The sequence below is a fragment of the Cherax quadricarinatus genome, chromosome 89 (genome assembly GCF_038502225.1).
Source record: "Cherax quadricarinatus isolate ZL_2023a chromosome 89, ASM3850222v1, whole genome shotgun sequence".
Taxonomy (NCBI): domain Eukaryota; kingdom Metazoa; phylum Arthropoda; class Malacostraca; order Decapoda; family Parastacidae; genus Cherax; species Cherax quadricarinatus.
In genome coordinates, this window is record NC_091380.1 from 1,598,366 (window position 1) to 1,615,844 (window position 17,479).

The following is a 17,479-nucleotide window of genomic DNA, read 5'->3' on the forward strand; positions in this document are numbered from 1 at the left end:
TATATATATATATATATATATATATATATATATATATATATATATATATATATATATATATATATATATATATATATATATATATATTGTTTCATGTGTGCTGACTGATGTGACGTTCACAACTAACGCACGTATAACAACTGGCACCTACACGTTGTTTCGATCTGTCGTGAGTGGACCGAAACGTCAACTAAGCATTCATTAGGAAATTTATGATTTTCCACTAAAATTAAGATATTTTGGTTTTAAAAAAAAATTCAGTTTTGTTGTTTTATTGAATTTTTCCAACTTAAAATTTTTTGGAAATATCATATCCCATTTTTGGGTTGTGAATTGTGGGTTGCTTGTGAATTGTTTCAGTCATGGTATTGTGGGTTGCTTGTGAATTGTTTCAGTCATGGTATTGTGGGTTGCTTGTGAATTGTTTCAGTCATGGTATTGTGGGTTGCTTGTGAATTGTTGCAGTCATGGTATTGTGGGTTGCTTGTGAATTGTTTCAGTCATGGTATTGTGGGTTGCTTGTGAATTGTTTCAGTCATGGTATTGTGGGTTGCTTGTGAATTGTTTCAGTCATGGTATTGTGGGTTGCTTGTGAATTGTTTCAGTCATGGTATTGTGGGTTGCTTGTGAATTGTTTCTGTCATGGTATTGTGGGTTGCTTGTGAATTGTTTCTGTCATGGTATTGTTGGTTGCTTGTGAATTGTTTCTGTCATGGTATTGTGGGTTGCTTGTGAATTGTTTCTGTCATGGTATTGTGGGTTGCTTGTGAATTGTTTCAGTCATGGTATTGTGGGTTGCTTGTGAATTGTTTCTGTCATGGTATTGTGGGTTGCTTGTGAATTGTTTCAGTCATGGTATTGTGGGTTGCTTGTGAATTGTTTCTGTCATGGTATTGTGGGTTGCTTGTGAATTGTTTCTGTCATGGTATTGTGGGTTGCTTGTGAATTGTTTCAGTCATGGTATTGTGGGTTGCTTGTGAATTGTTTCAGTCATGGTATTGTGGGTTGCTTGTGAATTGTTTCAGTCATGGTATTGTGGGTTGCTTGTGAATTGTTTCAGTCATGGTATTGTGGGTTGCTTGTGAATTGTTTGTCATGGTATTGTCATTCTCTATAACATTTGTGTCATCAGTGCTGTAGATCAATTATTCTACTTTCAGACACTGGAAAGAGTTACTGTGGCGTCTACCCAAGTAAACAAAAGAAGTTTGTATCCCCCATAACTTACAAGTATATAAATTCTAGCAGGCAAGCATAGAAAATGTATTTATAGAGAAAGCTTTCTGTGAAAAGTTGTCTTTGATAAATAAGTATCTTTTAAAAGGTGAGTTAAGTTCATTAAGTATGCTTACCTCGCCAGCACACTGTACACACACACACACACACACAACTTAAAGTGATAAACTGTGGAAAGATGGGACATCACCAGCATAGTTTTGCTTTTGTAGCTACAAATATGTAACCAAATACAGACATATGTACACACCTAATCCCTGGACTTTTTACGTGGTTTTTGTAATCTTTCGACTACCGTCCACAGCATGGGTTTGGACTACATAATAAAACTGAAATTACACACACACAATAGACATTGGTACAATAAAATCCCAACCTGACACAGAATCAATAATTTTGTCGACTCCTGCCACACGTAGTTGTACAAATAATGAGCATTAGAGTGCAGAAAGTGGCTTCAGTAGTGTGAGGATCAGGAGGTTGTTGACTGAGTGCCAGCAGTGCCAGGGTAGTGGACAGTGCTCTTGTAAAGTCGTTTGCCGAAGTCATTGCTGAACCTGGAGAGAAGTGATTCTTCGCTCATCTCTTCACCCCACTCGTCCTCCTCAGACGATGATGACGAGTCCTCGTCTTCGTCTGATTCTTCTGATTCTTCTTCTCCCTCGTCTGATTCTTCACTGCTCTCCTCTTCACTGCTGACGCCGTTGTTGTCCTCTTCAGAGGAGTTGTCTTCTTCGTCTTCCTCTGAATCATCCTCCTCTTCTGAGTATTCCTCATCCTCATATTCTTCTTCTGATTCCTCCTCCTCCTCCTCCTCCTCCTCCTCCTCCTCTTCTTCCTCTTCCTCTTCCTCTTCTTCCTCTTCCTCTTCTTCCTCCTCTTCCTCCTCCTCTTCCTCCTCTTCCTCTTCTTCCTCCTCTTCCTCCTCCTCTTCTTCCTCCTCCTCCTCTTCTTCTTCCTCCTCCTCTTCTTCCTCCTCCTCTTCCTCCCCTCCCTCTTCCTCCTCACCTCCCTCTTCTTCCTCCCCTTCCTCTTCCTCCTCACCTCCCTCTTCCTCCTCACCTTCCTCTTCCTCCTCACCTTCCTCTTCCTCCTCACCTTCTTCTTCCTCCTCACCTCTCTCTTCTGCCTCACCTCCCCCTCCCTCACCTCCCTGCTCTTCCTCCTCTCCCTCATTACCTACTCCGTCACCCTCTCCGAAACCTCTCTCAGTCTCACCCTGTTTAGACACAGCAGGTCTTTGACCCCTGGTTGCAGGGCCAGGGACTGAGGCAGAGGCAGGGGTTGGAACAGCAGGTCTTTGACCCCTGGTTGCAGGGGCAGGGACTGAGGCAGTGGCAGGGGTTGGAACAGCAGCAGGGGCAGAGTCGTGAGTTTTAGGCAGACTAGCTTGTCTCTCTTCATATAGCTTGAAGAAATCATTCTTGGCTTTCTTAACCTCTTCCGTTTCTTCGGGGAGGTTATTACTGATCACTCTGAAGCCTTCCTTGCCGGAAACGTAGTGAACCTGCACGTTTTTACCGCTGGGGTCGGTATAAGAATACTTTCCGATAGTCTGACCCTTACCGTCGGAAGCCTCCATGTGCGAGCGACCGTCGGAAGGGAGATCGTAACCAAAGACATATTTCCCATCTCCCGGACGCTCCATGAAGGTGACAGCCTCGTTCTGAGGGTGATTCTTGCTGCGGTGTTTCTCTAGCTGTGTGTCCCATACTCTGTTGAGATCATGCTGTGTCTGCTGTGAGAGCTTCCTCAGGTGGACTGTGCTTCTTGCAGGCGCTGCTGAGATACTTGACGCTTGTGATGGTCTGGCCTCGGGGGTGCGCAGTACGCACGCCACGACTGCCACAACCACCACCACCTGTAACACAAACAAACATTGCGTTAACCACAACACTTGTAGCACAATAACTATACCACCTGCAACACTAGCATTGTGTTAGCAACAGTACCTGCAACACTAACATTGTGCTAGCAACAGTACCTGCAACACTAACATTGTGTTAGCAACAGTACCTGCAACACTAACATTGTGTTAGCAACAGTACCTGCAACACTTAACATTGTTAGCAACAGTACCTGCAACACTAACATTGTGTTAGCAAAAGTACCTGCAACACTAACATTGTGCTAGCAACAGTACCTGCAACACTACCATTGTGCTAGCAACAGTACCTGCAACACTACCATTGTGCTAGCAACAGTACCTGCAACACTACCATTGTGCTAGCAACAGTACCTGCAACACTACCATTGTGCTAGCAACAGTACCTGCAACACTACCATTGTGCTAGCAACAGTACCTGCAACACTAGCATTGTGTTAGGAAGCTAATCACGTTTGATTCGAGGATAGGAAAGAGTAGCTCTAATTCCTTGGATTTAGAACCTTCACAAGCATCAGTAGGAAAGAATATCTACTGACCAATGGCTAAACACTCCCCTTCCTTGGATCGGACTTGATTGCGTTGTCATGTAGGGGGGTGATGATTGAATAGGATATAAGGGGAATATGGGAGTAAGGGATTATGTAGGCAGGGGCGAGGCAGGCGAGGTGGTAGGAGTGAGATGATTAGCGGAGGTAGGTAGGTAATGACAGGTCAGTGGTGACCACCACGGCACTCTCATTAACTCTACAATACTCACTAACATATGCCTCGCCCACTCTTCACTCATATATAAACATAATAAAATATAAGAAATAGGAATAGCAAATAACGGGGACAGCGAATATTACTATTCTACTCAAACACAGTTTATTATTACGTCTTTGTACCATAATATATTTGGGAACAGAACATTATTGTGGTTTAGATAAATGGGATGGTACACATAAGCAGTGAGACAGGGAAATACAATCAACTTGACGAAAATGAATATAACTTACAATATAGCACAGAGGACAGTTCACTACAGGAACTAAGCCACAGGTCCCAAGACCTATACAGCACGAGTAAGGCGCCAAGCCAGTACTCTGCCCAATGCCTCCAACAGTCTCCTCCAGAGACTTCAGCAGCCTTCTCCCGAGCCCTGCACCCCAGCAGCAGCTCCTCTCGAAGTCTATGCTCAGGAGCTCTGCACCCCAGCAGCAGCTCCACTCGAATCTCCTGATCATGCTCTTCCTTGGGCTTTTATGGTGGTCCAAGCACCCTCCACAACCACATGTACGACCTGACGCCTAGGTCTGAGGCGTCAAGAACAAAAGACCTCAGACGTGGGCGTGGCTACAGACGTTTGCCAAGGCAAGGTGTGACCATATAATTGGTTAAATTAGGTCTCCCCAGAGACCTCACAAGCCCAGCTGGACTACATCACAGCGTCGCCAACATTGGCTGATAAAGTAGCTGTAATAGCGGACGGAGGATCAAGCCTTCAATACAACTTACACTCAGTAATTAAATTTGCTAAAAGACAATAACCCAGCAAGCAAGTATTGGATTGGAGTGAGTGGAAGCAAGTGGGTTTTTATGACTTGATGTGCTGTTGGAGTGTGACCAAGGCATTCGGGAACACCAGTTAGCCTGACTTGAGTCCTGCAGGGACATCTAAACTGTTGTATGGACGCTCCTCTGGCAAGACAGTGATAGACTAAGCGATGGTGAAGGTGGTTCTTCTCTTCTGGGTCACTCTGCCTCAGTGGGAGACAGCCAGTGTGTTAAAAATTATTATAATTATTATTATTATCAATAATAATATATTGATAAATAAAGTAGCAGCTGACGCGCCAGTCACTACCGGACCAAGAGCTGGATTGATTCTGAGGTCAGACAGACTGCTTCCCGAGGCCCTTAGAAAACTCTAAACTCACATTGATGCCCTCACTACTCACTAGGACACTCACTACTCACCTTGATACCCCAGTACTCACTACTCACCTTGATACCCCAGTACTCACTACTCACCTTGATACCCCAGTACTCACTACTCACCTTGATACCCCAGTACTCACTACTCACCTTGATACCCCAGTACTCACTACTCACTTTGATACCCCAGTACTCACTACTCACCTTGATACCCCAGTACTCACTACTCACCTTGATACCCCAGTACTCACTACTCACCTTGATACCCCAGTACTCACTACTCACCTTGATACCCCAGTACTCACTACTCACCTTGATACCCCAGTACTCACTACTCACCTTGATACCCCAGTACTCACTACTCACCTTGATACCCCAGTACTCACTACTCACCTTGATACCCCAGTACTCACTACTCACCTTGATACCCCAGTACTCACTACTCACCTTGATACCCCAGTACTCACTACTCACCTTGATACCCCACTACTCGCTAGGACACTCACTACTTACCTTGATATCCCACTACTCACTAGGGCACTCACTACTCACCTTGATACCCCAGTACTCACTACTCACCTTGATACCCCACTACTCATTACTCACCTTGATACCCCACTACTCACCTTGATACCCCATTACTCACTACTCACCTTGATACCCCACTACTCACTAGGGCACTCACTACTCACCTTGATACCCCACTACTCACTAGGACACTCACTACTCACCTTGATAACCCACTACTCACTACTCACCTTGATACCCCACTACTCACTAACCTTGATACCCCACTACTCACTAGGACACTCACTACTCACCTTGATACCCCACTAACCTTGATACCCCACTACTCACTAATCACCTTGATACCATACTACTCACCTTGATACCACACTACTCATTACTCACCTTGATACCCCAGTACTCACTACTCACCTTGATACCCCCACTACTAACTAGGACACTCACTACTCACCTTGATACCCCAGTACTCACTAGGACACTCACTACTCCCCTGGATACCCTACTACTCAATAGGACACTCACTACTTACCTTGATACCCACTACTCACTAGGGCACTCAGTACTCACCTTGATACCCCCACTACTCACTAGGGCACTCACTACTCACCTTTATACCCCACTAATCACTAGGGCACTCACTACTCACCTTGATACCCCACTACTCACTAAGGCACTCACTACTCACCCTGATACCCCACTACTCACTAAGGCACTCACTACTCACCTTGATACCCCACTACTCAATAGGGCACTCACTACTCACCTTGATACCCCACTACTCACTAAGGAACTCACTACTCACCTTGATACCCCACTACTCACTAAGGCACTCACTACTCACCCTGATACCCCACTACTCACTAAGGCACTCACTACTCACCTTGATACCCCACTACTCACTAGGGCACTCACTACTCACCTTGATACCCCACTACTCACTAAGGAACTCACTACTCACCTTGATACCCCACTACTCACTAAGGCACTCACTACTCACCTTGATACCCCACTACTCACTGGGACACTCACTACTCACCTTGATACCCCACTACTCACTAAGGCACTCACTACTCACCTTGATACCCCACTACTCACTAGGGCACTCAGTACTCACCTTGATACCCCCACTACTCACTAGGGCACTCACTACTCACCTTGATACCCCACTAATCACTAGGGCACTCACTACTCACCTTGATACCCCACTACTCACTAGGGCACTCAGTACTCACCTTGATACCCCCACTACTCACTAGGGCACTCACTACTCACATTGATACTCCACTACTCACTAAGGCACTCACTACTCACCTTGATACCCCACTACTCACTAAGGCACTCACTACTCACCTTGATACCCCACTAATCACTAGGGCACTCACTACTCACCTTGATACCCCACTAATCACTAGGGCACTCACTACTCACCTTGATACCCCACTACTCACTAGGGCACTCACTACTCACCTTGATACCCCACTAATCACTAGGGCACTCACTACTCACCTTGATACCCCACTAATCACTAGGGCACTCACTACTCACCTTGATACCCCACTAATCACTAGGGCACTCACTACTCACCTTGATACCCCACTAATCACTAGGGCACTCACTGCTCACCTTGATACCCCACTACTCACTAGGGCACTCACTACTCACCTTGATACCCCACTACTCACTAGGGCACTCACTACTCACCTTGATACCCCACTACTCACTAGGGCACTCACTACTCACCTTGATACCCCACTACTCACTAGGGCACTCACTACTCACCTTGATACCCCACTACTCACTAGGGCACTCACTACTCACCTTGATACCCCACTAATCACTAGGGCACTCACTACTCACCTTGATACCCCACTAATCACTAGGGCACTCACTACTCACCTTGATACCCCACTAATCACTAGGGCACTCACTACTCACCTTGATACCCCACTAATCACTAGGGCACTCACTACTCACCTTGATACAAATTGTTGTGCAAGGAGGCAGAGATATGACTGCCCAGCTGTGCCCTCTCTCACCGTGCCTCTCCCCGCCCTACCTTGCTTCTCCCCACCCATGCCTGCCACTCCTCACCCAGCCCCACCCTGGTAGGTACAGGCGTGATCACCCGAGGGCATGCGCAATGTTCCCGACCATATTGGTGCATGCCACAAGAGCAGTGTGTGGGTATAGTGTGGCAGGTGGTGCCCACGAGCATGTATGAAAGCATGTGTGACATGTTCCTTACTACTGAGCGAAACATCGTCAAGATAAAGACCTCGTCTGCCTCTTGTTGACAGTTGTATAAAATATCGACAAGTCAACAATTATATTTATTGAAGAAACGTGTCGCCTGCACAGTAGGCTTCTAAAGTCAAATACAAAGGGAGTAGTAGTAATGAAATAAAGACGTCATCAGTCCATCAACCTTGGAGAAAAAGTATTTGAGGTGGTCAGTCCCTTAGCCTGGAGAAGAGTTCAGCTCCATGGTCTGGAACAAGGTGGCCAGTCTCTCAGCCTGGAGAAGCGTTCAGCTCCATGGTCTGGAACAAGGTGGTCAGTCCCTCAGCCTGGAGAAGAGTTCAGCTCCATGGTCTGGAACAAGGTGGTCAGTCTCTCAGCCTGGAGAAGAGTTCAGCTCCATGGTCTGGAACAAGGTGGTCAGTCCCTCAGCCTGGAGAAGAGTTCAGCACCATGGTCTGGAACAAGGTGGTCAGTCCCTCAGCCTGGAGAAGAGTTCAGCACCATGGTCTGGAACAAGGTTGTCAGTCCCTCAGCCTGGAGAAGAGTTCAGCTCCATGGTCTGGAACAAGATGGTCAGTCCCTCAGCCTGAAGAAGAGTCCAGCACCATGGTCTGGAACAAGGTGGTCAGTCCCTCAGTCTGGAGAAGAGTTCAGCACCATGGTCTGGAACAAGGTGGTCAGTCCCTCAGCCTGGAGAAGAGTTCAGCACCATGGTCTGGAACAAGGTTGTCAGTCCCTCAGTCTGGAGAAGAGTTCAGCACCATGGTCTGGAACAAGGTGGTCAGTCCCTCAGCCTGAAGAAGAGTCCAGCACCATGGTCTGGAACAAGGTGGTCAGTCCCTCAGCCTGGAGAAGAGTTCATCACCATGGTCTGGAACAAGGTGGTCAGTCCCTCAGCCTGGAGAAGAGTTCAGCACCATGGTCTGGAACAAGGTTGTCAGTCCCTCAGCCTGGAGAAGAGTTCAGCTCCATGGTCTGGAACAAGGTTGTCAGTCCCTCAGCCTGGAGAAGAGTTCAGCACCATGGTCTGGAACAAGGTGGTCAGTCCCTCAGCCTGGAGAAGAGTTCAGCTCCATGGTCTGGAACAAGGTTGTCAGTCCCTCAGCCTGGAGAAGAGTTCAGCTCCATGGTCTGGAACAAGGTGGTCAGTCCCTCAGCCTGGAGAAGAGTTCAGCTCCATGGTCTGGAACAAGGTTGTCAGTCCCTCAGCCTGGAGAAGAGTTCAGCTCCATGGTCTGGAACAAGGTGGTCAGTTCCTCAGCCTGGAGAAGAGTTCAGCTCCATGGTCTGGAACAAGGTGGTCAGTCCCTCAGTCTGGAGAAGAGTCCAGCACCATGGTCTGGAACAAGGTGGTCAGTTCCTCAGCCTGGAGAAGAGTTCAGTACCATGGTCTGGAACAAGGTGATCAGTCCCTCAGCCTGGAGAAGAGTTCAGTACCATGGTCTGGAACAAGGTGATCAGTCCCTCAGCCTGGAGAAGAGTTCAGTACCATGGTCTGGAACAAGGTGATCAGTCCCTCAGCCTGGAGAAGAGTTCAGCACCATGGTCTGGAACAAGGTTGTCAGTCCCTCAGTCTGGAGAAGCGTTCAGCACCATGGTCTGGAACAAGGTGGTCAGTCCCTCAGTCTGGAGAAGAGTTCATCACCATGGTCTGGAACAAGGTGATCAGTCCCTCAGCCTGGAGAAGAGTTCAGTACCATGGTCTGGAACAAGGTGATCAGTCCCTCAGCCTGGAGAAGAGTTCAGTACCATGGTCTGGAACAAGGTGATCAGTCCCTCAGCCTGGAGAAGAGCTCAGCTCCATGGTCTGGAACAATATGAAGCTGGTCTGCCTAGTGTCTCTGTACCAGTATACGGGAAAATGGGCATGCCATGAGTGTGGGTATGGTGACGGGGCACGCACCAGGCGTCTCTGAGAACCAACACTGCAGAGTTAAAGGTCAGTTAGAAACACTGACGAATTAGTCCTTGGTGTGTCCTGCTGGATGGCCTCTAATAATATTATTATTATTATTGGTGGTAGTGGTAGTAGTAGCACTAGTGGTGGTGGTAGTAGTAGTAGTGGTGGTGATAGTCGTAGTGGTGGTGGTAGTAACAGTTGTAATAGTAGTAGTAGTGTTGGTAGTAGCGGTAGCGGTAGTGGTAGTTGTAGCAGTAGTGGTGGTAGTAGTAGTGGTGGTGGTAGTCGTAGTGGTCGTGGTAGTAACAGTTGTAATAGCAGTAGTATTATTGGTAGTAGCAGTAGTGGTAGTAGTAGTAGTAGTAGTAGTGGTAGTAGTAGTAGCAGCAGTAGTAGTAGTAGTAGTAGTAGTAGTAGTAGTAGTAGTGGTAGTAGTAGTAGCAGCAGTAGTAGTAGTAGTAGCAGCAGTAGTAGTAGTAGTAGCAGCATTAGTGGTGTTGGTGGTTATAGTAGCAGAGTGCATCATTCACCTAAGTAATTACTTACTGTGGACTTAATAGTTATTTAGGTACAAGATCTATGGAGGGTCATTAATATCTCAATTATCCTAGACAATAACTTTTAAATTAAGTTTCAGAGGGACATATTATATAAACTCTAATATAATATATGCGACTACACAAAGGTATATACTCTTCTCTGTGTATATATACTTGTGGTGGCACGTTCTGCCTATGTACTTGATATAACTTATACAGACCATAGCTGACATCACTGACATACTATACAGAGAGTCCCTTGTTATGCAAAGCATTTCGGATAAATTAGGTGAGTTGTGTCCTCAGGATGCGACCCACACCAGTCCACTAACACCCATTACCTACTTACAGCTAGGTGAACGTGGACAGCAGGTGTCTTAAGGACAAGCCCTAAAGTTTCCACCCATACCGGGCATCGAACCACGGACCTCAGTGTGTGAGCTGAGTGCGCTTCCAACCGATAGGTCGGAATGTTTTAACAAAATTATGGCAAGAATATTGCCGACAGTCCAGCATATACGATGTTGAGAACAACAAGGTTTTGTGGTGCGGGTTGCCTACACCAATAGACCAGATGACGTACAACTATAAACATTCTCCCGTTATCTTCTCTCTGTGTTTCTTCCTTCACCTATTCTTCCTATTCCTCTTCCTTCTTCTTCCCTGTTTCTTCGTATGTCCTTTACTTTCCTGTTCTTCATTTCTCTGTTCTGTGAACAGTCACACATACGGAACGTACCACATAGATATATATACACACAGGTGTATATATCTTTGTGTATATACTCTGAGTTTACATAATGTGCCTTAGAGATCAAATTATCTTTGATTTTAGTGTCCAAGCTAATTGAGGCGTTGATGACCATGGATCGTTAACCTAAATAACTATTAATAACAAAAAACTAAATTGTTAGGTGAATGTTTCTCTCTCTCTCTCTCTCTCTCTCTCTCTCTCTCTCTCTCTCTCTCTCTCTCTTCTCCACGAATCAACATGGATTTCCCAATAAAAACTAGCAGGATGTTAATGTTGCAAGGTTGTTGCTACAAGCTTGCGTGCAATGTGACGGTGATGCCTTATTACTCTCCAATATATACTCTTATAATCATTATATATATATATATATATATATATATATATATATATATATATATATATATATATATATATATATATATATATATATAAACCCAGCCTTTCTCCCTCCCTGATTAGCGTATGTGCAGGAATGATGTTCTCCCTGCCTCCCTCTCTCCCTCCCTCCCTAAGTAGCAAGGTTGCTGAGGACATTGCCTGTCTGCTTCTCACTTAGGAATCACTTTCCCTCTCAGCTTGAAGGTGTGGTCATTCAGGAAGTACACGCGCAGCTTGCCTCTGTCAGGTATACGTATATATATATATATATATATATATATATATATATATATATATATATATATATATATATATATATATATATATATATGTACCCCTGAGTCTATATACATTACATGCATATAAATGTGCGTATTTGCATAGATGTTCAAAAATGTGTATCTTTCAATTTATATAGACGTACAGGTGTGTATCAGTCGCCAGTCAAGCTTTCTTGACTGGCGGTGTGCAGGTGACAGCCTTAACGACTCTCGTGAGGTAGATAGTCTTTAAACCCAGTAAAGTAATAACTCTGCTTGTTCACGATTGTTAAGTGGTTGTTTAGGAGGGACAATTGAAGACGAGCAGATATACCAGCACAGATAGACTCACATGAGCCAGTGATCACAGGGAGTAGTGAAGGCTTGTTATTCCTCCAGCCTATTATGATGCAGTGTTGTAGAGGGTGTGGTGTACAGTGTAGAGGGTGTGGTGTACAGTGTTGTAGAGGGTGTGGTGTACAGTGTCGTAGAGGGTGTGGTGTACAGTGTCGTAGAGGGTGTGGTGTACAGTGTTGTAGATGGTGTGGTGTACAGTGTTGTAGAGGGTGTGGTGTACAGTGTCGTAGAGGGTGTGGTGTACAGTGTTGTAGAGGGTGTGGTGTACAGTGTCGTAGAGGGTGTGGTGTACAGTGTTGTAGAGGGTGTGGTGTACAGTGTCGTAGAGGGTGTGGTGTACAGTGTCGTAGAGGGTGTGGTGTACAGTATTGTAGAGGGTGTGGTGTACAGTGTTGTAGAGGGTGTGGTGTACAGTATTGTAGAGGGTGTGGTGTACAGTGTCGTAGAGGGTGTGGTGTACAGTGTTGTAGATGGTGTGGTGTACAGTGTTGTAGAGGGTGTGGTGTACAGTGTCGTAGAGGGTGTGGTGTACAGTGTTGTAGAGGGTGTGGTGTACAGTGTCGTGGAGGGTGTGGTGTACAGTGTTGTAGATGGTGTGGTGTACAGTGTTGTAGAGGGTGTGGTGTACAGTGTCGTAGAGGGTGTGGTGTACAGTGTCGTAGAGGGTGTGGTGTACAGTGTTGTAGAGGGTGTGGTGTACAGTGTCGTGGAGGGTGTGGTGTACAGTGTTGTAGATGGTGTGGTGTACAGTGTTGTAGAGGGTGTGGTGTACAGTGTCGTAGAGGGTGTGGTGTACAGTGTTGTAGAGGGTGTGGTGTACAGTGTCGTGGAGGGTGTGGTGTACAGTGTCGTAGAGGGTGTGGTGTACAGTGTCGTAGAGGGTGTGGTGTACAGTGTTGTAGAGGGTGTGGTGTACAGTGTCGTAGAGGGTGTGGTGTACAGTGTTGTAGATGGTGTGGTGTACAGTGTCGTAGAGGGTGTGGTGTACAGTGTCGTAGAGGGTGTGGTGTACAGTGTCGTAGAGGGTGTGGTGTACAGTGTCGTAGAGGGTGTGGTGTACAGTGTCGTAGAGGGTGAGGTGTACAGTGTCGTAGAGGGTGTGGTGTACAGTGTTGTAGAGGGTGTGGTGTATAGTGTCGTAGAGGGTGAGGTGTACAGTGGCGTAGAGGGTGTGGTGAACAGTGTTGTAGAGGGTGAGGTGTACAGTGTCGTAGAGGGTGTGGTGTACAGTGTCGTAGAGGGTGTGGTGTACAGTGTCGTAGAGGGTGTGGTGTACAGTGTCGTAGAGGGTGTGGTGTACAGTGTCGTAGAGGGTGTGGTGTACAGTGTCGTAGAGGGTGTGGTGTACAGTGTTGTAGAGGGTGTGGTGTACAGTGTTGTAGAGGGTGTGGTGTACAGTGTTGTAGAGGGTGTGGTGTACAGTGTCGTAGAGGGTGTGGTGTACAGTGTCGTAGAGGGTGTGGTGTACAGTGTCGTAGAGGGTGTGGTGTACAGTGTCGTAGAGGGTGTGGTGTACAGTGTCGTAGAGGGTGAGGTGTACAGTGTCGTAGAGGGTGAGGTGTACAGTGTCGTAGAGGGTGAGGTGTACAGTGTCGTAGAGGGTGTGGTGTACAGTGTCGTAGAGGGTGTGGTGTACAGTGTCGTAGAGGGTGTGGTGTACAGTGTCGTAGAGGGTGTGGTGTACAGTGTCGTAGAGGGTGTGGTGTACAGTGTCGTAGAGGGTGAGGTGTACAGTGTCGTAGAGGGTGAGGTGTACAGTGTCGTAGAGGGTGTGGTGTATAGTGTCGTAGAGGGTGAGGTGTACAGTATCGTAGAGGGTGAGGTGTACAGTGTCGTAGAGGGTGTGGTGTACAGTATCGTAGAGGGTGAGGTGTACAGTGTCGTAGATGGTGTGGTGTACAGTGTCGTAGAGGGTGTGGTGTACAGTGTCGTAGAGGGTGTGGTGTACAGTGTCGTAGAGGGTGTGGTGTACAGTGTCGTAGAGGGTGTGGTGTACAGTGTCGTAGAGGGTGAGGTGTACAGTATCGTAGAGGGTGAGGTGTACAGTGTCGTAGAGGGTGAGGTGTACAGTGTCGTAGAGGGTGTGGTGTACAGTGTCGTAGAGGGTGAGGTGTACAGTATCGTAGAGGGTGAGGTGTACAGTGTCGTAGAGGGTGTGGTGTACAGTGTCGTAGAGGGTGAGGTAAGTGGTGGAGACCTTTAAACATAGCAATATACGCAACAGTAGTTAAATATTATTAAATAGTAATTACTTGGGTTTTTAGTGATGTTGCAACAGCCATTGCAATTATGGAGGTCAGTAAAATTTACGAAGGTAGTTATGGATGCAGTTATGTATAGATGAGTGATTTAATCCTTTGGCATTTGTAGTCACAGTGGTGCCTATGTTAACCTTTCTGTAGTGTACAAATATACCTAATTGGATTAATCTTATTGTAGCCAGCTGGCCCAGTGCCTAGAACGTCGGTCTGGAGTTTTACGACTCTCTGACCGCGGGTTCTATCCCCGCCCGTGGTATGGTTTGTGCGTGTTACCTTTGGTTCATTAGTATGTGTGTCACCTTTGGTTCTGCAGTATAAGGTGAGATGTGGCTCACCTTTGTTATATAGCCAAGTATCTGATATACCCACAATAGAGAGGCGAAGGACGAGGTATTACCCCTGGGTACAAATGCCCACACCCAAGGTACTGTTTATCATGGCTCTGGCACATTTGCATTAGCGGAATTTTGGTGCATTTTTTGTTTATGGGGTGACCATTGTTATATTGGTGTACTGTCTGGGAAGTGGTTCTTTGTGTGGGCGAGGTTCAGATCTGTTGTTACTGTCTGGGCGGAGTGACAGAAGCGGGAGAGAAACAGGAGAGAGATTAGATGACGGAGAGGAGGAAGACGAGAGCAGGTTAGGAGATGAAAAATGGAAAAGGAGAAGGGAGATAAAGAGTGCATAGCAAATGCAGAATTATTTTTATATTTTGTATAATTTGTGGAAGTTGACACAGATGTTTATATCTGTGTCAGCTTGTTTAGTGATGGACTTACTGAAGCATTTGTGAAGATGATTGACTACTGTCCTTTATAAGAAGGAAGCTTCAAGCTTTGTAAGTAACTTGATAAAGCTTGAAGTCAACGAGACATTCACTAGCTTACTGACTGTCATCTTTCTACCTATCATTTATTCACTGAAATTTACAGTCTGGTGAATGTTTAAATAATAACTGAGTATCAAACCTTCAGTTTATTCTAGTTCTACCTTTTTTCTGGCTGAGTTGTGGCTTGATAATGGTCCAGGAATGACCGAAACGTCTTGCAGAGTTTTCTCTCAAAATTTGGGTTATTTGTGACGTAGGTGTCCGCAGTGGTGTATCTTATAATGGTTCTCAGATTTATAACCTGAGAACCCCTGGTCGGGTGTACTGTAACTAGGTCAAGCTTCCTGTAGCTATTAGCAGGTGCAGGCGCCCCCTGGTCACTGTTCCTAGTGTTGGTTTCTGTGCGATAACTTCAGTAAGCCTCTTCTGATCACCTTCAACTCTAGTATATCCTACATAGCTAAAAAATATAATTGTTGGATTCCTTTCGGTGCTGGAGAATGCCTCTTCGGATCGGCTTCAAATTTTAAGCACTCTAACCTTATGAATGAAATGTTAATTATGTAGTTTTGCGTTTTTATAAGCGTATAGTGACCTTGTTGTATCTCAGATACATACTAATGACAGTGGTGATATCCTGATTAGTAGACGGCAATCAGGTGTAGAACAACAGGAAGTTGCCAAGGTCGTTACCCCGGACTACTGTAGTGTTAGTGGACACGAGGTAGTGTTAGTGTACACGAGGTACTGTAGTGTTAGTGTATACGAGGTAGTGTTAGTGTATACGAGGTACTGTAGTGTTAGTGTACACGAGGTACTGTAGTGTTAGTGGACACGAGGTAGTGTTAGTGTACACGAGGTACTGTAGTGTTAGTGGACACGAGGTAGTGTTAGTGTACACGAGGCACTGTAGTGTTAGTGGACACGAGGTACTGTAGTGTTAGTGTACACGAGGTACTGTAGTGTTAGTGGACACGAGGTAGTGTTAGTGTACACGAGGTACTGTAGTGTTAGTGGACACGAGGTAGTGTTAGTGTACACGAGGTACTGTAGTGTTTGTGTACACGAGGTACTGTAGTGTTAGTGTACACGAGGCACTGTAGTGTTAGTGTACACGAGGTACTGTAGTGTTAGTGTACACGAGGTACTGTAGTGTTTGTGTACACGAGGTACTGTAGTGTTAGTGTACACGAGGTACTGTAGTGTTAGTGTACACGAGGTACTGTAGTGTTAGTGTACACGAGGTACTGTAGTGTTAGTGTACACGAGGTACTGTAGTGTTAGTGTACACGAGGTAATGTAGTAGTACACGAGGTACTGTAGTGTTTGTGTACACGAGGTACTGTAGTGTTAGTGTACACGAGGTACTGTAGTGTTAGTGTACACGAGGTACTGTAGTGTTAGTGTACACGAGGTAATGTAGTAGTACACGAGGTACTGTAGTGTTTGTGTACACGAGGTAATGTAGTAGTACACGAGGTACTGTAGTGTTTGTGTACACGAGGTAATGTAGTAGTACACGAGGTACTGTAGTGTTAGGTACTCTAGTAGTACGCGAGGTACTGTAGTGTTAGTGTACACGAGGTACTGTAGTGTTAGTGTACACGAGGTGCTGTAGTGTTAGTGTACACGAGGTACTGTAGTGTTAGTGTATACGAGGTACTGTAGTGTTAGTGTACACGAGGTAGTGTTAGTGTACACGAGGTACTGTAGTGTTAGTGTACACGAGGTAGTGTTAGTGTACACGAGGTACTGTAGTGTTAGTGTATACGAGGTACTGTAGTGTTAGTGTACACGAGGTAGTGTTAGTGTACACGAGGTACTGTAGTGTTAGTGTACACGAGGTACTGTAGTGTTAGTGTACACGAGGTACTGTAGTGTTAGTGTACACGAGGTACTGTAGTGTTAGTGTACACGAGGTAGTGTTAGTGTACACGAGGTACTGTAGTGTTAGTGTACACGAGGTAGTGTTAGTGTACACGAGGTACTGTAGTGTTAGTGTACACGAGGTACTGTAGTGTTAGTGTACACGAGGTAGTGTTAGTGTATACGAGGTACTGTAGTGTTAGTGTACACGAGGTACTGTAGTGTTAGTGTACACGAGGTAGTGTTAGTGTACACGAGGTACTGTAGTGTTAGTGTACACGAGGTACTGTAGTGTTAGTGTACACGAGGTACTGTAGTGTTAGTGTACACGAGGTACTGTAGTGTTAGTGTACACGAGGTAGTGTTAGTGTACACGAGGTACTGTAGTGTTAGTGTACACGAGGTAGTGTTAGTGTACACGAGGTACTGTAGTGTTAGTGTACACGAGGTACTGTAGTGTTAGTGTACACGAGGTAGTGTTAGTGTATACGAGGTACTGTAGTGTTAGTGTACACGAGGTAGTGT

At 45.9% G+C, this 17,479-nt stretch overlaps 1 protein-coding gene across 2 annotated transcripts in view; it reads right to left on the reverse strand.

Moving 5' to 3' along the window:
• Positions 1 to 393: 393 nt before the first annotated feature.
• The window catches only part of LOC128697152 (sodium/potassium/calcium exchanger 1), a 23,944-nt gene continuing 6,858 nt past the window's right edge, over positions 394 to 17,479 (reverse strand). For both annotated transcript variants that reach the window (XM_070104067.1, XM_070104068.1), the window contains exon 2: positions 394 to 3,097. In XM_070104067.1, the coding sequence (XP_069960168.1) occupies positions 1,709 to 3,097 (1,389 nt within the window). In that variant the 3' untranslated portion in view covers positions 394 to 1,708. The remainder of the gene's footprint in view (positions 3,098 to 17,479) is intronic.